Source organism: Ictalurus punctatus, chromosome 3, assembly GCF_001660625.3.
Source record: "Ictalurus punctatus breed USDA103 chromosome 3, Coco_2.0, whole genome shotgun sequence".
Classification (NCBI taxonomy): domain Eukaryota; kingdom Metazoa; phylum Chordata; class Actinopteri; order Siluriformes; family Ictaluridae; genus Ictalurus; species Ictalurus punctatus.
The window spans coordinates 6,643,839-6,667,988 of NC_030418.2; the positions used below are offsets into that span (position 1 = coordinate 6,643,839).

The following is a 24,150-nucleotide window of genomic DNA, read 5'->3' on the forward strand; positions in this document are numbered from 1 at the left end:
TTATCAAATACCACCTGGGCCTGTGTGAAAATGTATTTGCCCCCATAGTTACTAATTCCCCAAATTTGTGAAACTGCATTCATAATGGGGTTCAGTTGGACTAGACGCAACCAGGCCTGAATACTGCAAACCCTGTTCAATCATATCAGTGCTTAAATAGAGCTTTGTCAGCAGCATGAAGTTGGTTAAAAGGTCTTACCCAGTAACACACCATGCCAAAATTGAAAGAAATTCCAGAAACAATGAAGAAGAAGGTGATGGAAATACATTAGCCTGGGAAGGGTTACAAAACTATTTCAAAGGCTCTGGGACGCCCAAGAACCACAGTGAGAGCAATCATCTCCAAATGAAAAAAACTCGGCACAGTAATGAGCCTTCCCAGAAGCGGCCAACCTTCCAAAATTCCTCCAAGAGGAACTGCTCATCCAACTGCTCATCCAGGAAGTCAAAAAAGAGCCAAGGACAACATCAAAGGAACTACAGGCCTCTCTTGCATCAATAAAGGTCAGTGTTCATGATTCCATGATCAGAAAGACACTGGGCAAAAATGGCATCCATGGAAGAGTGGTGAGGTGAAAACCACTGCTAAACAGAACATCATTAAGGCTTTTCTGAAGTTGACAAAACACACCTTGATGATCGTCAAACATTTTGGCAGAATGTTCTGTGGCTTGATGAGTTGAAAGTGGAACTGTTTGGAAGACTGGAGTCCCAAACACTCCTCAAAAAGAACATCATATCTATGGTCAAGCATGGTGGGGGAAGTGTGATGGTGTGGGGATCCTTTGCTGCTTCAAGGCCTGGGCAACTTGCAATAATTGAGGGAAACATGAATTCTGCTCTCTACCCAAAAATCCTGAAGGAGAATATCTGGTCTTCAGTCCAAAAGTTGAAATTCAAGTGCAAATGGATTAAGCAGGAAGACAATGATCCAAAGTATAGGAGTACGTCCTAGTCCTAGAAGTAAACGAAAGACTGATCTCCATTTATCGAAAATGTTTGGTTGAAGGTATTGCTGCTAAAGGTGGCACAACCAGATTTTAGTTTGAGGGGGTAATTAGTTTTTCAAATTGGTGATTGGTGTTGGATAACGTTTTTTGCTCCAATAAAAAAACAAACAAGAAACTATTGTTTACACTCAGGTTGCCTATGTTTTATGTTGTATTTCGTTTTGAGATCTAAAACTATTTAGTATGAGATGCACAAAAACAGAAAAAATAAAAACTTTTTCACAGCACTGTATATAGACAGAAGTTCTGTCTGTCAAAGCTGGCAGAATATCTATAGTCATAGGTATTTTAAAAGCTGCTCCTCCACCAGCTTTCCTGTCCACTGAAGAAGCTTTAATAAAACTTAATATTGGAGGAATTGATACAATAAGACATGGGTGGCAGTAATCAGGGGAGGTGGAGTGTGTATGCTACCAGTGACTGATCCATGACAGGCTCAAGAAGAAATGGGATGAGGATGATGTCTTGAACTGAGGAGGAAGCTGTGTAATATACCGGTTTATTGATGTATTTTCGGCTTTTGAAAGGTCCAACATAAAGTCTGAGTTTCCTTAACAAAAGGCGAAGGCAGATGCCATAAACCTATAGCCACACAGTTGTGTAGTGGAAATCTTTTGGAACAACGGAGTCTAGTAAATGCGGTCGCATTATAAGGGTGAAATACTGGTTACAGCTCTCTAGCTGTTTTTTGTTGTTGTTGTTGTTTTTTTGTTTTTTTAAAGGTGAGACTTGTGTTTGTCCCCAGATGTTCCAGAAATACCCTGATCAGGGATCTTCAGGAAGCAAGATATTATACTTATTTTCCCCTCACCCAATAACCCGTTTTTTTTTTTTTTTCCTTAAAAAAAAAAATCCTGTTCATGTAGCTTTAAGATGGTGGCCATCATCTGGTTTGGCTGATGCATACAGATGTGTACATACAGCATACCAGTGTAAGCTAATACAGAGTTTACTTTTATAATTGTACCCAGTGCCAACATGTATAAAGAAAAAAGAAAAAAAAAAAGGAGTGGCCCTGGAACAGAGCCTTGAAGAACACCAGACCTTACTTTTTTATGTGCAGAGTGCCACCATCAAAATTTATAAACTGATGTCAGTCAGATTAGATCTGTGCCAGGAAAGAGCTGTTCCGTTAATCCCAACAATGTTTCCAGTCTATCTAGAGGAATATTCTGATATATCGTCTCAAAAGCAAAAAAGACAACTCTGGTTGGAAGCTAGTATTAAGTAATATTACTACTATTCCTCCCAGTGCCGTTTCAGCAATGACCGAATTACCTATGCTAATATCTCAGAGATAAAGGGAAGGTTTGAAATCTGAGCAATCACATGCATCAAGGTGACCCTTCTTAACCATTTTTTTAAGCAAAGCTTTGGGTAGAAAGCCAGTCCCAAGGGATGTGTTCATTGTTAACAGAGGTCCAATATCTGCAGATTGGTTTTCCGTAAAAATTGTTAGATGACTGCTCCATAACCAACAGCTTTGGATTTATTCACAATAGTAAGAACAAAATAACAAAGGCATTATAAAAATAAACTACAAAGTATGTGATGAACCTACAGTAAATGCATAACTTTGAAAAAAATATTAAGCAGAACAACTGGGATGAAGAAAAGGATACATCCCTGTTAGAAGAAAGTTTTACTTGAATGAATCCTTTTTTTTTTTTTTTTTTAGGTATATGTTCACTTAAGGAAAATAATGCTTGCCTATTCTACCTTACAGATATATTAAAAACAGGGTTAAATTGTGCAGCAAATATGAATTATTGCCCTGTTGAAGTCAGTTGAGTTTGAATGCCTCTATCTAGGCCGATGAAACATTTACCCTCCTGTCTTTCAGTTTCTATATGACTGCTTTCACGGTGCACTTTTATTTATTTTTTACACTCTTCATGGTAAAACTATATTGCTAGGCTCATTGTCTTTGACATCTGTCACTGACGACAAAATCCACCAATAAACATTAAAACCGGTTAAATTAATTGAAAAACTTAGCTGGTAGCCAGGCCAGAACTACTACAATGAATCTGGTTCAATTATCTGTAAGTCTTGTAAAAAGAGTCGAATAAAGCTGGCAGCACAAGCAATGAGGGTAGATAGGCAAGTAAGTGAGTAAACAATCAAACAAAGTAAGCAGCTCTAGGGTCCCTGGTTTGAGCTCTATATCTGTACAGAGTTTCTGTGCATTTTCTCCCTGTGTCCGCATGGGTTGCCTGCAGGTTCTCCAGATTCTTCCCACTTCCCAAAAACATGCCTGTAGGGGGATTGGCCAAGATAAATTGCAGCCGAGCGTGAATGCTTGCATTATGGTGCCCTGTTATGGACTGGCATAACATTCAGGATGTTTTCCCACCTCATGCCCAGTGTTCCTGGGATAGGCCCCGAATTCACTAAAACTGACCACAATATCTGTCAAGGTAGCTAGCTGCTCCGTTGGGATCAGAAGGTAGTGCTAGTATAAGAACTATCCAGTAATCAGCAGAATATATTCAAGCAGATTAACTGAAGTTGAATAGCTTAGTCCAGGACGGCAAATGCATGGTTAATTTACTTCCAGTCTGAAGAGGAGGATATGTTCCAGAGGATGTGATTAAGACACTGGCTCTGTGGGTAAAGAACGTGAGACATAATGTGCACAGATTTTATATAAGCCTAGAAGACAGTGCATAGCTATAATTAGCATTAATTTATCGGTTGTACAAGAATAAATTCCTATTACTGTATGATTGTTTGTAGAAATAAACAAACTCCATTTTAATCGGAACTCCGTGAACAGGGGAATGTCATTTGAATAGTTGTACTTGCAGTATATGCTCTGTAATTAATAACACGAAGTAGTTAATTACAGAAGATACTAAAACCAAAGTAGTCAGTGATTATGTGTTAAGCGGTCACAAAGATCCCAGATTTGAGGAAGTGTGTAGTGCACTTTTGCCAAGAAATATTTGGCTCACAACCATTTTCCAGAATATTGCAATCGTGCAAACGTGTGCATGTCTGGAGCCCTGCGATGAACTTCCCATCCAGGGTGTAATACTCTGTATCTGTATACATTTAAATCCTCCTTAGTTACAAACTTTACTCAGATCAGATATTCCATGGTAGCCTCCAATAGTCACTATTAATGAAATCAACAGACACAGGAGTTCATCCACAGAACTGTGTAACAGCATGCTGCTATATCAAGTGAACATAAGTGTTGCCATTCATCACAACATGGAACGCAGGAAACTGGCTGAGATGCTATAAAACCCTTCTTAAATCTACTGTACAAGAAATACTGTTATGTCATTTTGTGTTGTTGCACAATAGTGTTTCATCAGGCTCTGCTAAACATGAATTCCTCCGAGCTGCTCAGGGAAAGTCCCGTTGAGTTCTTATGTGCCTCTGCATGATCCCCTATCAATCTGAGAAACAGCAAGGAGGCGGTGTGGTGTTCCTTCTCAAAATGATTCACCAATTTCTTCCATGGAAATTCTTATAAATTTCTTCCCATCCCTCCAGATCTCTCTCTCCCTGTCAGTGAAACTTGTTTCAGCTACACATCACACTTCTTTTGGTTACCAAGAGAAGTGAACATGTAAATTGCCATTCACGATGCAATATTTTTATCCATTACAGCACAAGCAAAGGGTCCTAACAAAACAAAGAGGTGTTATATAAGCACCCAAGAGTCAGGAGGAGGGTACTGTAACAAAACCTAGAAAGAAAGGTGCTCTCTATTATGGCTTTGATTTGCTATTATACAATCATTTCAACCTACAAAGCATCAAGAACTTCAGATTAAAAGGTCAACAAACCTGTAATAGCAGCATGCTGCTTTTATAAAGGAAGGAAAATGTGATTAATGTTTATACAAGCAGTATACACTGCATTAAACACTAATGCAGTGCAGCATGAATGCTTGTTTCACTTACCCTAGCTACTACTTTCATCCTAAAAATGTTTACGTTCTTCAATAAGGAAAAACCTTCATCAAATTAAGTTTCTGATTTCAAAACATTTCATATTTTTTTAGGCATGCCATGTGTGTTCCACAGTCTCCTGACTTAATAATAGTAGGCCTGAGAAAGTCCAAACTACACAACCACTAAAAATTCATCATTTTTCTGTCACACCCCACTGCTATTTTTTCCCCCGATTCAGGAAACAAGCGTAACCTTCACCTTACAGTCATGACTTAGCAGTCAACTTTCAAGCCAAATGGAATATGCAGTCTTAAAGCCCAGCTGTACAGGTCAATGATCAGAAATCCAGCGAGACCCACAAAAGATTCTCTGGTTTTCAAGTCATTGCTTTTGAATGCATCAATCTTAGATCCCTGAACCACTGATTAAACATTCATCAAGGTGGCAGCTGCTCTGGTGGGATCAGCAGGTAGAGCCTGTGTAAAAGCTACACAGCTATCCAAAAATCAGAGACCGTTTTTTGGGTCAAGCAGATTAATTAAAGAAGTTCTTTCACTTTTTGGATAGTTTTTTTTAGGACAGCAAATACAGTATGCATGCTCTATAGGAAGTTCCAGAGGATGTGAGGAATAATTCAGTAGAATTTGAGAAGATATAGACACTGGCTCTGTGGGTAAAGAAGGAGCATCTGCAAACTGATAATTGCTACCACATGTCTACTCAATCAAGTAGTGTGACAAACAATGTGCACAGAATTATATAAGCTAGCACATGGTTCATAACTGTACGAGCAATATTAATGAATATATAATATACAGCTTCATTTTAAAATCTTAAATCAGCTAACCAGGGAATGTCATCCGAATAGCTGTGTTGACATCATATGCTCCAAAGTAATTACAGTCCCCTCATAAACTATTGAAATGGCAAGGCCAATTCATTTGTTTGCGCTATACCCCAAAGACATTTGGGTTTGAGATCAGAAGATGGATATGAGACAAGTTAAGAATTTCAGCTTTTATTTCCTGGTATTTACATCTAGATGTGTTAAACATAAAACCTTTTTATATCAGACCACCCAATTTTTAGGTGAGCAGAAGTATAGGAACAGATAAGTCCAGAAGTAAATTAAAGTAAATAACATTTAATATTTGGTTGCATATCCCTTGCTTGCAATAACTTCTTTTAGCCTGACACTCATGTGATGCTTTTCCAGGCTTTTACCACGGCCTCTTTCAGTTGTTGTTTGTTTCGGGGAATGGGGGTTTCTCCCTTCAGTCTCCTCTTCAGGAGGTGAAATGCAGCTCAATTGGGTTAAGGCCTGGCCTAGCCAGTCTAAAAACTTCCTCCACCCACCCCCCCCAATTCTCTGTAAACTGGCAGACAAACTATTCCTGTAAAATTCTGAATTCATTCTGCTTCTACCATCATGAGTTGCATCATCAATAAAGATTAGTGCGCCTTTTCCAGAAGCAGCCATGCTAGCCCAAGCCATGCCACTACCGCCATCATGTTTCACAGATGAGCTAGTATGTTTTGTATCATGAGCAGATCATTTTTCTCCACAGTAAGAATTCTTTCACATTCTTACTGCTGATGAGTGGTTTGCATCTTGTGGTATGGTCTCTATATTTCTGCTCTTGAAGTCTTCTTCTAATGGCTGATTGCGATACCTTCACCCCTGCCGTGTGGAGGTTGCTTAAGTCACCAACTGTTGTTTGTGTTTTTTATCTTCACAGCTCTCACAATGTTTGTCATCAGCTGCTGCTGTTTTTACTTGGCTGACACATTCAATGTCTGTTACTCAGCACACCAGTGGTTTCCTTCTTTTTCAAGACATTCCAAATTGCTGTACTGGCTATGCCTAATGCTTATGCAATGCTTCCGATTGATTTTCCCTCTTTTCCCTCAAATGGCTTGCAACCCCCCCCATAGGCAGCTCTCTGTTCTTCATGTTTCTTATCCTTTTTAACAACAAATGCATTCTTCACAGGTGAAGCAGAAGGACAAAAACCAAGAGTAGATGTTCAAAGCTATTTATTGTTTAAACAAACAAACAAACACCACTCAATCACGTTCCAATATTTTGCTCGCCTCCAAATTGGGTGATCTGATACCAAATGTGCCATGTTCTACGGTGTTTAACGCTACATACATACTACATACACTACACATCAGGAAATGAAGGCTGAAATTCTAAATTCTCTTCTCATATTCAACTTTTGATCTCAAAACCAAATGTCTTCAGTCTACAGCAAAAAAGTTGAATTGACCTTGCAGTTCCAATAGTTTCAGTGGGGACTGTAAATATTTTGGTTTTAGTATCTCTCGTATTAAACTTCTTTACCTCATGTTATTAGTGATTAAGTGTTAAGCGGTCACAAAGATTCTCTTGTGAGGAAGTGTGTAGTATAATTTTGCCAAGAAAACTTTGGCTCATGATCACTTCCCAGAATATTGAAAACTCTCTGCTCAGGTTCTGCATGATGACCTGCACATTTTCTCAGCTCCAGTATCTCAACATGTGGGTTTAAGCTTTGATATGCAAGAGAAAGCGAAGAATATTTTGTAATACTGAATCAAACTCCCAGAAGGGTTTTAAATATTTTTCCTGAGTACAAGAATCCACATGCAGGAACTTGTACTGCTCCATACTTTCAAGTAGTATTATTAACATAGAATACTACAGTGACTTTGAAACATATTCTTCAGAATCTTTTTGGCATAATTGGCTGCGTCCTCGTAAAGGCTCTTAAAATGTTCAGGGACTATATCAAAATTTAATGCAAGATTATTAGTGAAAAGAACTCATTGTAAATTCTATACATGAAATGCACCACAGGCATCAAATCAGATAACTCCTATTAGCGAAATAAGAAGTACTTTTATGAAAAATTAAGTAAACTCAGAGGAAAAGTAAAAAAGAGAGACAACTGTTTACACATTGGAGTTAGTTTCTAAACGCAGAACACTTTTCTAATTTTATGCTTCATTCGAAAAAAACGCTTAGACTGATCTCTCTGTGGTTCCAAATCCCCGCAGACTGGAAATATGTTGCTTGTATTTATCTCTTGCTTTAACATGGTCTGATTCTCTAACTGCCTCTTGATAATAGACAGTGACTGCTCTCCAAAGTGAGAGAGACAGAGAGCATAAGAAAGACAGAGGTAGAGAAAGACACCGTGACAGAGAGAAAGAAAAAGACAGACAGTGACAGAGAGAAACAGACAGAGAGAGAGAGACCACAAAGAACTAGAGGCAGAGAGAGAGAGAGAGAGAGAGAGAGAGAGAGAGAGAGAGAGAGAGAGAGAGAGAGAGAGAGAGAGAGAGAGAGAGAGAGAGAGAGATGGAGAGCAAGAGAGACAGATAGAGAGAGAGAAAGAGAGAGAGAGAGAGAGTGAGTGTGTTGGAAAGTGGATGGAGAGGGCAGGCACATTCACTGGAGCAACATCTGTGACTCTACAGCTTTCCAAAGCTTCTGCAGTCTAGTACTCTGCAAAACCATGGCCATGGCACACCTATGAGGATGTAAGAGGGACTTCATGCAGCAGAAATCCAGCTCTGCACATATTGACTATTGGTAAACCTTCTGTCTTTATTACTACCGGGATAACATTAGTTATAATTGCATGGCTGATTGGGTTGGAAGTTGTTTGGATTTGTATTATTTAAACTTTTGTTTTAAAAGTTTAAATAAATTTTCAGTTAAGTGTAACTGAGAAAGCCAACCGGACTGAGATGCTGTTTTATATCTTATATTTTTCTGTGGCTGCGGCAATTGTTGGGCTAATAAGTAACAAAGGCTTCTTTTTTTTTTTGCAGTTTGTTGAATCAATTTTCTTCCTAGATCTGTTTTTCATTTCATGGTTGTGTTCTATGTTTAACAATGGGTCTCATGAGTACAGTTTACATGCATAGGAATGCATATGAAATTGCGTGACAATCTCCGCAGTGGCAACGTACTTAAGAAATTAGGAGTAATCATCAATTCCTTGCTTGTGGTAATGTTACATACAGATGAAGAATGAATGGAATTAACTGTTTTTGTCAGGCACTGCACAACACTGATTAAAATATATTTCTCTTTAATCTGAAGAGACCTGATTTGTATTACTTATACAAGCTGTTTTATTCAGTTCGTTTTTATAAATTTAGGAAAGGAACAACAAATGCAGATGTGGATTATCTGCAGGAATCATAAGGGGATCCCCAACATGGAAAGAACACTGGGGCTTGATATGGTGTGGGGTATATAGCTAAAACCCCCTGGGTAGATAGTATGGCTCGGTCTCCATTAACGTTTGTGGTTTTAATTACTTGTAGTCACATCAGTGGGATCCCAGATAAAATGGTTTGACTCTTCCTTGTTGCTTAAGGAACACTTATTTCCTGTGTTGAAAAGTCTGCTGAAAATGGTTAACAGCAGTTGATAGTGTTGACATGGAACAAAAATATTCATTACACAATTTCCTGTATAGAGCAGAAAGGATATTTCAGATATTAACCAAACAATGTTTAAAAAACAAACAAACAAACAAACATCATGGTATTCCTTTCAAGCTGCTGAGCATTGAACACACAGCAATATCTCATCTGGACGACATGGAGGAATTAGCTGCTGAACAAGGGTTTCTCGTCTCCCACTAGTTCTAAATGAATCAGCAAGCAAGCTAAATATAGCTCACTACCAAATTCCACAGAGATTTCCATGCCATGTTGTGGATAATACATACCGAAGACACTTTTACATCAATTTCAATAATAATTTAGTAGTAGTGAACCTTCAGAGTTCATACAAGAGTCCCCAAACAGAGGTTATGAATTAAAATGCCATCTAACTACAAGGCACTGGCTGGCAGACACACATGTACAGCTAGTTAAGTGCAACATCTATACTAGCTGCAAAATATTTTTAGTGTTGTGCACACAGCAAAGTATTATAATAATAAACCGAACTCTCTCTTTTTTTGGAACATAGTTGTCTTCACTTTGTCATGAATATATGTGTTTGGTCATTCTCCAGAACTGGAATTTCACTGTCTGACACTGTAAATGGATTCCGTGTGCGATTGGCAGAGAAGTAGAAATATCCAGTTCTGAGAAAAAGCAAGTAGGAGGGGATATGGCGACTGGCTCATACAAATGGTGGTGAGTTCCAGATTACCCCCACCTACCCACACTGGGATTTGGGAAAGCATTGGAGCAAGAGGCCATACTTGTGTCTTGAGGTCAAAGCCTAGAACAACCCACTGATATAATACATCAGCCTTACATACTACGAAACTGAAAATGCTAGAGTTTTAACTATTAATAATTAAAAGAGCTCGTTTTTGTCCAACCGCAGATCGAGTGGTCAAAAGGCCAAATCACTTTCTGAAATATAATGTTTCTTGTTTATTACTGTATTTTCATAGCGTCTGCAAATCTTTCTCCCTCTGGAAACCATAATAAAATGTGGTTTCCCACAGGAACCATAGTTATATAAAGCCTCTCAAAATGTAATCCTGCATAGCCAAACCATGTAGTTGATAAAAAGCAGCAGTTTTTATTATTTTTATAATGCTGTACGTATTGTGTACATTATAACCACTTTAGATTCCGCAAAATTGAGGTTATCTAAGACATGTATATCTTCGTTTCTCTTTAGGTGCAAAACTGAGGCTTGGTGCTTCAGGATCATTGGTTGCAAAATGAGATCCATGCATTTTGTCTTTTGGTGTCTGTACTTCATGTTTCTTCACTTATTTTGCACAGCCCAAGATGAGGACATGAGAAGTAAGATGCTTCTCTCATTCCCATTACCATTGCATGGAGACTTTGTCTCAGATAACATCACCTACTGATCATGTTCAATGCAACTCTTTTATTAGGCCTCAAGTTAATAAAGAACATCTTTGAGTTTGCTTTAATGTAGTGTTAGTTAACTGTGCATATATATTTAAGGATCTTCCAACGAAATACTTTTAGTAAGCCTGCTTCCTTTGCCTTGCAGGTTGCAGAACAGCTCCAAGTGACTTAGTATTCATACTTGATGGCTCATGGAGTGTGGATGACACTAATTTTGAGATCGTTAAACGGTGGTTGGTGAACATCACAACAAGCTTTAACATTGGCCAGAAGTTCACCCAAATCGGTGTGGTCCAATACAGTGATGAACCTGTTTTACACATACCACTGGGAAAACATTACTCAACCAAAGACCTAATCAGAGCCATGGAGTCCATAGAATACATGGGGGGCAACACCAACACTGGAAAGGCTATCAAGTTTGCCAACGAGAAGCTGTTTGCACTATCAGAGCGTGGTCCGAATGGGGTTTCAAAAATTGCTGTGGTTCTAACAGACGGGAAGTCGCAAGATGCAGTGATGGAAGCTGCAGAGGCCGCAAGGAAAAAAGGGATAATACTGTTTGCAATTGGTGTTGGGTCAGAGACAGAGGAAGCAGAGCTGAAAACAATTGCCAACAAGCCGTCCTCAACCTATGTTTTCTATGTTGAAGACTATAAAGCCATCTCCAAGATTCGTGAAGTTATTCGGCAGAAACTGTGTGAAGGTAAACATTTTTAACTTAAACATTAAGATCATGCCAATTTGATATCTGATACTGACATAGTAACAGTCACCTCTGGGAGTATCTCTTGATATGATGTGAAACATTACAAGCATGTTGGCAATTTGTAAATTGTGCTGTTTATGTGCATGATCTGTGTCATATTAGTCAACATATGTTCAAAGCACAAAATAGGTCAGATCCAATCTAATGTTATCCTGCATGCTGGTCAGTATCTGCCCCAGTACCAATACTTAGTAACAGCTTGCAATCCAATTAAATATTCATTTCACTGTTTAGTCTTAATCTCATGGGAGAGATTGAAAGCTATCTGTCTGTAGTGACAGGTTTATATTACCCCCCAAGAGAGACATGCTTAATGTAATGCCTATTACTCATCAAGATAGATTAAAACATTGCAGAACATTTGGTTTTTCTATGCCCACTTGTCTGGTAGTGAAAAAATTTTAATCCATTCTGGGGAAGCATGTTCCTTACATAGCTGGCATTCTGGGCATTTTCCATTTCTATATAATCATCCTGTATACATTATCTGATTCTAATACTACAGTTTTTAGTGGTTTCACTCGAGAAAAGAGGTTAACAGGTCTGCTTTTCTGAAGACTACCTTGCTAAAACTCTTTTGTCAGATTCTACATAGAACCTTAAAGGGTAATTGTTTATGAGTTCAAGGCTTGCATTCCAGCGGCATGATATTAGCATACATTTGTGGGGGCAATGTTTTTTGTTATGAGGACAGTGTTTGACATGCTTTCAAACAGAAATTCCCTCTAGCACTACAGCTGAAATTTGTAAACCATGCAAGTTTGACTTTGCAAAGTGCTCCTCACACTCCAGTAATTCATAATGTTGGAACAATTATTACAGGTGAAGCACCAGCTCTTCTGTGAATGAGGTTAGGTGCAGGCCGACAACCCTGCCTGCCTCCACTGAAACAGAAGAGCAAAGAGACTGCTTCCCCACAGTTCCTGGCCAATAGTCTAGTCACAAACGTACACACACAAGACTCATATTCAACCGACCAAATGAATCAAGATCTCCAGACTTCCCATACAGACAAATCACATGTACCTGCAACCAATCAAATCTCACCTATATAAACCACTTCCCTGTTTCAATACTTCTTAAATGCCACAAAGTGACCACTTGCAACAATGAGAAGACAAGAAGGATCAGATTTTGAAATAGGAACACACTTGCGACATGATTTCCTTAATAGTTTACACACTAAATTTATTTCAAACAGTGAACAGAACAGCAACAAAGCTTTTTTTGTGTCTTCGTCTGATATTTTAAAAAAATGCTAACATAAGATGGATAAAAACCATTTGCTACACCGATCTAAGCAAACTAACTAGATAGCAAAGTAAACAAAGTTGCATTAATAGTCATGTAGTTCGCTACATAAAGTACAGTTGAAAGTAGCAAATCAAATGTAATGTTTTAAATGATAAAGTCCTTCAAAAATTTTAATCAAATGAAAATTTGTCAGACTGTAATAAAATAAATAAAAAAAGTCAGACTGTAATAATTTAAGGGCATCTTCTGGCATTGCATCATCACAATGACTTGTGTCCTTGTCAACTAACAAACCTCACTTGAGCTAATAGAGTAATGGAAAGCAATAAAGATGGCCTTGGGAATTCCTCAAAGGAGAAAAGGCGAAGACAAGATGACGAGGACCCATAAACTGTGCGCTCAACATTTCCGGTTTTGACTTTGTTTTGGTTTTATTATTGATGTTCAAACGTTTTGCAATCAATGTATCAAAAGGAAATGAAGGGTCAAAACTGGAGTTATGCATGTGGCATTCATAAACAGTATCAGGACACTTCAAATATGGCTGCATTTACACTGCAGGTCTTGATGCCAAATTCCGATTTGCTGACTATATCAGATTTATTTGATAACTCGCTTACATCTTTTAAAAGTGACCCATATCCAGTATCTGCCTTTACACTATACACTTTATGTAACAAATCAAAGCAGACAGGAAAATACATGCTGGATTACAAGGTGCACTACAGGCTGCCATTTGGGGTATGGTCTTGTTGCATTCCAAACAACTTTGGAGCAGTACTACTGATTAAAGCTTTCACCAGGAGCATATTTCAACATGATGATACAGAGAGCATGCACTGTTTAGTAACCTCTGCTTCAAGAACAAGTGTTCAAACAGAACAAAATCATTTGAGACTGTCTCACTCGTTTCTACAACCCCAAATCCGAAAACGCTGGGACAGTATGGAACATGTTTTTTTAAAAAACAAAAAAACAAAACAGTCATTTGAACATTCAATTCACTCTGTACTATATTGAAAACACATTATTTGAGGTTTTACTTTGTGAATTTAATTTATTATTGAAAACATGCACTCATTTCAAATCTGATTACTGCAACACACTCCAAAAAAGTTGGGACAGTCGACTGTGTACCTCTGTGCAACATCACCTTTTCTTTTAATAACACTTAAGCATTTGGGCACTGAAGACTGCAGTTGGTTAAGTTTAGCAGGCGGAATTTTCCCCCATTCATCCATTATGCATTTCTTCAGCTGCACAACTGTACAGGGCCTTCATTCCCTTATTATGTGCCACCCATTCTCAATCAGAGACAGGTCAGGACTGCAGGCAGGCCATGCTAGCACCCGCACTCTCTGCTTACGCAACCATGTGCTTGTAATCCGAGCAGAATGTGGTTTGGTTTTGTCCTGCTCTGGATGGCAGCATGTGTTGCTCCAAAATGTGTACATCTCTTTCTGCATTAATGATGCCCTCACAGATGTCAAAGTTACCCACGCTGGCTTTTGGAACTGACGTTTAGAACAGTTTGGACGGTCCTTTTCCGTTTTGGCCCGGGGAACATGATGGCCGTTTTGTCCAAAAACCATTTGAAATTTTGACTCGTCGGACCACAACACACGATTCCACTGTGTTACTGTCCATCGCAGATGAGAGTGAGCCCAGAGAAGTCGGTGGTACTTCTGGGCAGTGTTAATGTATTTCTTCTGCTTTGCATAGTAAAGCTTTAACTTGCCTCTGTGGATGCAGCGGCGAATGGTGTTGATGACAAAGGTCTACCAAAGTATTTCTGAGCACATGTCAGGATATCCATTACAGACTCATGACTGTTTTTAAGACAGTGACATCTGAGGGATCGAAGATCACGCACATTCAGAAGTGGTTTTCTGCCTACTATGATTAGACAATTGCCACACCTGTTTCACATCACCTTATTTCAACTTGTCACACCGCTATTAGTCCTAAATTGCCCTGTCCCAACTTTTATGGAGCATGTTGCATGCATAAATTTCAAAATAAACGTTTATCTTTTAAAAAACAAAAAACAAACAAACAAAAAAACTATGCAGTTGATTAGGTAAAACATCAACAACCTTGTAATTATACGTTTTTGTGTTTAAATACAAGTCAAAGTACATTTACAAATCTTTTCCATACTGTCCCAAATTTTTCGGAATTCGGGTCATACTTTCCTGTTTGTATTTGTTCTGCTTGTCTGTTTCTGGTTTGTGATTCTGCCTTGCAATCTGGTTTTGATCACTGTACGTATTTAATATACACTATCATGCAATTGCATCGGTCAAGTCTGCACATTCATTACATCTGGTAAAAGATTCATGGCTGACTATGGTTCAGAATTGTGGGAAGATGTTTAAATTCAAAAGTTTTGCAATTATTGAAAATTGTGGAAGTTACAAATTTTTCAATGCAGTTGTTCCAATAAGTAATACAAGGTCAATGTTATTTTAATAAATATAACATTTATTTATTAACGTGTAATACGTTCAAAAGTGTGACTCATGAAGCTCAGGGCTCATGAAGCTTTTCTGGACTGAGTCAAAGATAATGGTCATTTCTCATCTGTTTTTTTGCACTAGCTGGGATGTACCTTGGACAGCTTGCATATTTGCAAGATGTCCAGGGTTCTATGCCAAAAGGTCTGATTCTTACTGATTTACTTTACTGATTCTTTACTTCAGCGCAAAGCCAAATGAAATGAATACAAGAATTCTTTGAATATTTTGCATTTTTTCTGGATTGAATATTTTGCATTTTCCTATTTTCACTACAGAAAATAGAATCTGAATATTCAGGAGATATGAAAAACAACTGTGACCAGACACCATGCAATAATCATTTCTGTTTCCCTTTCTAATATACCTTAGAGACTGTATGTCCAATCAAAATACCAATTGACTCTCGGGATGAGAAGGGATTTGATATTCTGTTTCACCTGAAATTGGCCAAAAAAGCGAAAAAGACACAAGGATCCTTTTATGGAATGAAAGCCTACCAAGTGACACCCAGAGATGACTTAACGGAGAATACCAGGTACAATCTAGAGAGAATGCTGTTTGTTGTTCTGGTGAATTTACATTGGTTTGTTTTGCTTCAAAGAGTCACAAGATTTTAATCTTCATAGGACTTTGTTTCCTGATGGGCTTCCACCTTCTTATGTGTTTGTGGCCACACTTAAATACAAGGGTTCTGTCCTCACAGAGGACTGGGATCTCTGGAGAATACAGACTACGGATGGACAGCCTCAAATGGCAGTTACTTTAAATGGTTTGAAGAGGACAGTCACATTCACTACTACAAGCATGGCCCAAAGCGGAATACAGACAGTGGTCTTCACCAAATCACCAGCAAAAGTAAATATCTAGCAGTCCTAGAAAATTCCCAAATAAATATTGAAATTATATTATAATATTGAAATACTGAAACATTTGTCCTACTCTAGCACTTTTCCAATTCATGTCAGCGGTTCACTCGTTAGACTCTCATTTAATGATTGTTATAAACACATGGTAAAATAATGTGACATACTGAGGGCTACAAATCTAACTAGCATTACGACTAGGCATTTATGCTCTGTTTTTATGAAATTCAGAATAATCGATACCTTTAATAAAAGAGACAATACACACACACACACACACACACACACGAGTCATGTGAAAAAATAAGTACACCTCATGGAAATTGTTGGCTTTTTGACACATTTGGACATGCAAACATTTGATTATATCTGAAACAGTGCCTTTTAATGAAGTTTATATACTTGAACAAAACCACAAGGAAAATTAGCTTTTTCAATCATTTATTCAACATAAATATCAATAGATGTGATATTCTGTGGAAAAAGTAAATACACCCTTGGTCTCAGAAGCTAGTATTTTAGCAGAAATAACGTCTTGTAGAAGTTTTGAATAAATGTCCACCAGGCTTGCTGGAATTTTTGACCACTCTTCAATGCAATATTCTTTCAGTTGCAAGAGGTTTGATGGTTTTCGTGCATATACTGCCCGTTTCAAATACCGGCTTTGACTAGGCCATTCCAGAATCCTCCATTTCTTCTTTTTGCCCCATGCTTTCAACTTCAACTTTCAGGCGGATAGCCTCACATTATCTTCAAGAACTCTTTGATGTGATGCAGAATTCATAGTTGAATCAAAGAATGCAAGCTGTCCAGTCCCTGAATCAGTAAAGCAACCCCAAACCATAACATTTCCACCACTGTGCTTCACAGTTGGTATGAAGTGCTTCTCCTGAAAAGCTGTCTTTGGTCACCCCTAACATGTCTACTGTTACTGTGGCCAAACAAGTCTATCTTTGAATCGTCTGTCCAGAGCACATTATTCCAAAAGGCCTGGTCTTTGCCCATTTCCTCATTTGCAAACTGTAGTCTTGCAAAGGCTTTTTCCTGGCATGCCTCCCATGCTGGTCAAATTTGTGCAATCTCTATCTAATTGTAGAAACATGTGATGTAAAATTCCTGTGATGAAATTTTGGGGTTCTTGGAGACTTTGTTTTGCATCAGACAGTCTGTTCTTGGGCTGAATTTGCTGGGACGGCCAGTCCTGGACAAATCGGCAGTTATTTGAAATCTGTGCCATTTGTAGATTATTTTCCTTACAGTGGAATTTCAAATAATTTGGAGATCTTTTTAAATACTCTGCCAGACTCATAGGCATCCACAACATTTTTCTGCAGGCCTTACAGAACTCTTTAGATCTTGGCATGACAACACCACACACCTGAATAGCAAAGGGAACACCAGACACTAGATATGAGAGGGGTATAAATAAGACTGGTTCCACCTGCAAGTTCTGATCACTGGCACCCAATAGTGAACACCTGATTCAAATTTTATGGGTTTTAAGGTGTGAAATGTAGGGGTGTACTTACTTTTCCCTGTCACTGAGCTGTTTTTTGTTCATTTAAATTGTGAAAATTATTACAAAATATAAATTTTATGACATTTGATAGAGTGCATCAACTTTAATAGGCATCGTTTCAAAGAGCATCAAATGGTTGCTTGTCCAAATATGTAATAAATAAATAGATAAATAAATAAAATATTTGCATGGGGTGTATAACTTTTTTTTCACATGACTGAAATATAAACTGTAAATACACAATAAAAACCTGAATTTTCAAATGTTTCAAATAACAGAATTGTCTGTTAAAAACAAGAGGGGGGGGGGGGGGGTAAACTAAAAAAAAAAAAAATCTTTAAAATAAATTTCAAGCACAATGTATTCCTTGAAAAATTTCTACAATCTTTCAACAAAAATTTCACTGTCCAGAAACTCTCTTCTTGCTCACATGCACAACCCCTTTGGGGGAAACCAAAGAGCTTATAACAGGAAAAGCAATAACTCAAGCAGTAACTTAAAAGCACAGTTAAACTTTGCATGAAAGAGGACGCATAAGCACAACCCCAAGAATATAAAAGGAGCTTACAATGTTCTGTATGGAGCAGTGGCCCATGTCCTGCTACAAGTACTTTCCAATTTTGTTAGACATTGTAGGAAGATGCACTGAAGTGGTATTCTTTCAACCTCAATGTGAATCTTAGAATCTGCCAACCACACATCACAATCACACTTAAATCCTTATAACTACTTCTATACAACGCTATTACTTTTCCTTATTCGCTTGTCATTCTGTCTGAGTACAGAAGCTTTTTGATGAAAAATGGCATCAGCTGCGTCTTCTGGTAACAGAGGAAGATGTAACGCTTTATGTTGATGACTTGGAAATTGAAAACTTGCCCCTGGAACCCCCTGCTGGCATTTTTATCAATGGAAAGACACAAGTTGGGAAATATGTCAGAAAAGAAACAACTGTTCCTGTAAGTGTACCAGCTACTCTATTATAATCAGTGTTATGGTATGTAAAATGAGTTTAAGACAGTTGATATTTTAAGAACCTAGCAAGATGATGGTTAAATAACTGATTTACATGAATACAAAGCAACTTTTAAAACGGTAACATTGTAATTTATCCCTGAACAGTTTGAAATTCAGAAACTACGAATCTACTGTGACCCAGAGCAGAATAACAGGGAAACTGCTTGTGAAATACCTGGAGTCGTGAGTACAAAAATCTTGGATGTTCATATTTTGGCACAAGTTAATATATTCCAACCATTAATGTCATTTTATTTTTCCAGTATAAACCATACTTTGATACCAATTATATGAGTGACTTGGTATTTGAAATTGGGTTCTGATAATCTCATAATACATCCCCTGGACCCCAACTCCCAAAAAAACATAAATTAATTGTATACTTGCCTAATATATGGGTTTCTTGGACATTCTAGTAGCCAATGTAATGAAGATGTTTATGCCTCCAATCATATTACTTTTCCCTGCATCTGTGTCACACTTTAAACTTACTAACCATGGTTGCCTGATCTAGAATACGCTTTTTTGTGTGTGTGTGTGTGTGTGTGTGTGTGTGCATCACTGTTAACTGAGGCCTCCAGCAGAAAGCCTGAAAAGTGCCTTGTTTGCACCACTTTTGTTTTTTGGCTGATTTGCTTCATGTTGTCTGATTACATCATATTCTTTTCATTTGTAGGATGGAGAGGTATGTATTTTGACCAATCGCTTTGCTTGCTTTCAAAAGTAACTGCTAAGCTCATTTCGGTTGCAGAGGTAAGATTCCCTGTACTGTTTTCTAAGCGCATTAAAATGTATGGATATAATTAAGTCCTATATATGGCTCCATGTTCATCTCATACTACCTCAGAACTGGGTGCTCACACAGTTGTAAAATTGTTGAGTTGTCTAAGGTGAGAGAGAGTTGAGAGTGTCTAATGTTTTATCTTCTCAGGGCACTGCTGTTTTGCATTGTGCTATGTGTACTTTTGAATGCACTCTTGGCTTCATTGTGTGTTATACGAGCTTGCAGCTAAAGGAAGCCCTCACAGTTCGACAAATGTGAACTAATGGCAGGTTTCTTTGGGGTTCTTTCAGTGTGCCAGTGGATCAGCTGATATTGATCCAACCCCAGAGCCATGTGTCTGTCCACCTGGGGCACCTGGTACTCCAGGCCAAAAGGTTAATACATTCAGCCACTTTCCTCTTCTGTTGGAGTAAATTAAGATTATGTGCATAGACTAATAAAAGGTGTATCTTGACATTTAATTGTAGTTCTCCCAAAGGATTCAGGAATTCAATTTAACTCCCCATTGCAGAAAATTCACATGAAACCTCTATAAGGAATGTTTGAAGTTTATAAGATCATGTCTTGACTTGAAAGCATACTGTATGCTGCAGGTGATCACTATAAAGGTTAATCAGAATGGCAAAACAGTACCTGCTATATGTGATCAGTGATTGTATTACTATTTGAACAATGAACTTGAACTATTTGAACAACATTTGCTTAAAATAGGAATTTCCAATTATCAGATATTTACCTTCCCATTTCTATAGGCTCTTAGTTCTTAGCCAAATATCATATATATTTTGCAATAAGACAAGTTCTATATTATCATCTGCATGTTCTAATCAATGCATATTATAATCTCTTTAGGGAGAGCCAGGAATAGCTGGGGATCCTGGCAAACCTGGTCATGCTGGTGCTGATGGTAAGCCTGTGAGTACTACACAGTTTAATACAAACCTCAAATCAACAGCGCAAATGCAGAGCTACACAGGACACTAAATTATTTTCTTGAACCTTTAACAATGGCAAGTCTTGGAGGCAGAATTCTCCTTCATAGTTCAGAGAAAGTAGTAGTTTTGTAATTTAAGCACTTTTTCTAGCCGCCTCTTGAATTCTACAATTCATATTTTTTTTTACTTTTAATTAAAATTTAGATAAATAAATACACAGTAACAAAACACTTATAAAAAAATTAATAAATAAAAAAAAAGTCTAATCGAAAACAGAACTATTTTCTAACCTTAGTCATGTGAACTGTATTTATTGCTGGGTTTTCTTTCATTTTATTAATCAAACAGGTTCAATTTACGTGAAGTCAGATTTTTATTAAAGCTTCATTTATGAATATATGCAAGAAAAGTTCCCATCCTGAACAAATAAACAAACCCTTAGTTCATATCAGCAAAAAGAAAAGCTGGAAGAAGAACCATGGCCTCTAATTTTCACCCCAGCTGCTACACATTCAACAGTGAATCGTTCAAGTGCATGTTTGGGGTCCACTTCAGATGGTGATAAGAGAACATCAAATAACAGGGATGGGACTTCTATCCCACCATTCTGGATACCTCTCCAGCATTGGCCATTGCTTAATATCCCTGTCCATGAAAACCATACACAGGAGTGGAGGCAAGACACACCCTTGACATACTCTCAACTTAAAATTTTGCCATAACACCAGGATGTGGATACAACTCACTGTGCTTGCATACAGAAACCATATTGCACAAAGGAATGAGCTACACTCCCCTCTCAAAAGGTATTGGAATGACAAGGCCACTGTCTTTCCAACGGTTACTGCTGATGAGTGGTTTGCATCTTGTGGTATGGCATCTCTATTTCTGCTCTCAAAGTCTTATTCAAACAGTGGATTAAGATACCTTCACCCATGCACTGTGGGGGTTGTTGATTTCACTGACTGTAGTTTTGGGGGTTTTCTTCATAGCACTCAATGTTTATATCATCAACTGCTGTTTTCCTTGGATGGCCTGCTCGATGTCTAGTTGTCAATACACCAGAAGTTTCTCTTTTCCCCCCCCAGAACATTCCAAATTGGCTATGCCCAATGCTTGTACAATGGCTCTGTTCAATTTTCCCTCTTTTCTTGGCTTCAAGATGACTTCCTTTTCTCACATAGACAGCTCTCTGGTCTTCATGCTGGTTTATCCATTTCAACACCAAACGCAGCCTTCCCAGGCAAAACCGAGGGGTCAAACAGAGAGTAGACATCCAGAGCTATTAATTGTTTAAAGAGTTTAACAGGGCACACCTGGGCAACAAGATACCCCCATCAGTCACATGCTCAAATATTTTTGATCACTTGCAAAATAGGTGGGTACAAACAAAAGGTGCCATGTTCCAAGTTGATTAACACATCTAAATATAAATATAAATAAGAAATGAAAGTTGAAAGTCTGATCTTCTCATAAATCATTTTAAATCTCCAACCTAAATGGCTTAACAAAATGTCTAGCACAAACAAAAGAACTGGCCTTGCAGTTACAGGAGGGAGGCACTTTAGACACCTTGTACTCCTGCAACATCAAATGCTGGCACATGACAGATCTTTCTTCAAATCTATTAAACATTTCAACTGCACTAGCATACTTCCTGACCCCTGAAAGAGCTGTACAAGTTTACAGAGCCTCAGCAGAACTTGCATTTTTAATCGTAGATTTAACTATCAGCTGATATCTCCTCTCCAGAACCTTGGCATCGACTTTCCCCGGTGGGTTAAAAAGTGTGATGACCCTATAATTGGAACACATCCCCTAATCCTTAAAAAAAGGGGGTTAACTCACATCCCACTTCCCTCACCACCAGTGTCCACCAGCATAGCCTAGGTTAGCTACCCTAACAGGCACCAACAGCCTTCTAGTCATAGTGGCTGTGGTCCATTCATTAATATGCTCCATTCACACTCAATCCTACCCCAACTTCACTCTGTAGAGAGAAGTCCTTTTAGGGGTGGGAGTTAAATTAATCACTCAACAAACATTCTGCTACATGCTCAAGAAACAGAGAAGGCTCTCCTGGGATTACCAGGTAAATCTGGTTAGATTGCAACAAATCCCACTCATTAGCAAGTGGTGATCAGTTGACAGCCTCCTCCTCTGTTGATTCACTGAAGACAGTCCAATCTGTGGAGTCAAAACAGCCATGTAGCTTTTCAATGATTCACTGGATCCAATGAACTCTCTTCACTGTTGTAACAACAGGCATGTTGGTTTTCAGATTCTGTCTGTATGTTGGAATGAGGTCAAGGAGAAAGTGATCAGACTGACAGATGAGTAATGGTGTATTTAGTAACAGTGAGTAACAGTGTATTCAATGAATGCATCAGTGTTCCAGAGTGTTCTCTTTCACAGGTGACATGCACATGTAACACGTTGTCTGTATTTGGGTATTTTCTTTATTAGGTTTAAGTCTCAGAGAGTAATGAGCTGTGTCCTGTTCCATGTTATTGGATTTGAGGCACCAAACACTGCATTAACACACAAAAGCAAACAAAACAGGCAGAAGCAACACAAACGCAGCCATCCACAGCACCATCTTTATCAAACAGAAAGTTATGAAAATTATTATTCCCAAATTCCTTCATCAAAAGACTCAACAGCCATTACACAGCAAGGCAAGTAGTGTTCTCCTATGGAGAGGTTTCCATGCCATATGCGTCACAAATGAAAAGCAGTACCACCTGTGTATTATATTTTATCTTTTTCTATATGGCATGGATTCTTCTCATTTCACAGAATGCATTTCCACTGCTTCAGAGTTATGGTACTGTATTAAAACTATTCTATTGTCAATGCTTTTCTAACAAGACCACATGGCAGTGCATTCAGTTTTACACATAGTAGTGAGTGTATCATTAGAAGGGAAATTTGGATATGTTTTGACATATTTTAGATGTTCTAAACTGATGACCTGATAAATTGATCTCTTCCTTTATTTAAGGGTGCACCCGGGCCAAGAGGAGGTGCTGGCCTTCAAGGTCCTCCTGGCATGCCGGTAAGGAAGTAACTCCCAATAAAGTAAACAAATTCTTTGGATTAACCTACACAATATTTGGATCTCACACAATTTGTTTCTATTAGGGGCTTCGTGGAGCAGATGGATACAAGGGGGATAAAGGAAGTTCTGGGGAACCTGTAAGGAGCCATTAATTTAAAATTTTAATACAATACAAGTGTTAAATAAATATTTGAACACGTTTGTTTTTGTTATTTAAAATACGTCCAGTTGATGTATACACTGCAAAATTTATACACAGTCTTAACTTCTTTTTCCCCCCCATATTTATAAATTCAAAGTCTTCATAAGCACAAAAAACACAGTATTCAGATACTATAGTAAAAAAATATATGTAATGACTATACAAAAATAAATTAAGTTTTAGACATAAATGCTGTGGGGGGGAAAAAGTGTTCTTGTGCAAATTGCACCTGGCGTCATTATAAAAGACATTGCCTTTGGTTGAGAAGTTTTCATGCAACATGTAGCAATCATACTGAAGATGAAGGAGCTTCCCAAAGGTCTCAGGGAAAACATTAGTAAAAACATCACTCAAGTGGAACACTACAGAGCCAAAGCAAAGACCTTAAACACCCCAGTCAGTACAATCACTTAGATAGTTGGAAAATTCACATAACCATAACTAATCATCCCAAAGGGA

The 24,150-nt window shown here is 38.1% G+C and overlaps 1 protein-coding gene across 3 annotated transcripts in view; it reads left to right on the forward strand.

Annotated features, from left to right (window-relative positions):
* The first annotated feature begins 8,124 nt into the window (after nt 1–8,124).
* col21a1 (collagen, type XXI, alpha 1) overlaps nt 8,125–24,150 on the forward strand; it is a 57,412-nt gene continuing 41,386 nt past the window's right edge. Inside the window, exons 1-12 of one of the 3 annotated variants that reach the window (XM_053679484.1) lie at nt 8,137–8,501; nt 9,945–10,069; nt 10,569–10,696; nt 10,914–11,474; nt 15,680–15,845; nt 15,937–16,165; nt 18,478–18,651; nt 18,815–18,892; nt 19,784–19,867; nt 20,346–20,408; nt 23,433–23,486; nt 23,573–23,626. In XM_053679484.1, the coding sequence (XP_053535459.1) occupies nt 10,044–10,069; nt 10,569–10,696; nt 10,914–11,474; nt 15,680–15,845; nt 15,937–16,165; nt 18,478–18,651; nt 18,815–18,892; nt 19,784–19,867; nt 20,346–20,408; nt 23,433–23,486; nt 23,573–23,626 (1,617 nt within the window). In that variant the 5' untranslated portion in view covers nt 8,137–8,501; nt 9,945–10,043. Of the gene's footprint in view, nt 8,502–9,944; nt 10,070–10,568; nt 10,697–10,913; nt 11,475–15,679; nt 15,846–15,936; nt 16,166–18,477; nt 18,652–18,814; nt 18,893–19,783; nt 19,868–20,345; nt 20,409–23,432; nt 23,487–23,572; nt 23,627–24,150 lie in introns of all 3 variants that reach the window. The other 2 variants (XM_053679485.1, XM_017464586.3) reach the window with 2 other exon arrangements.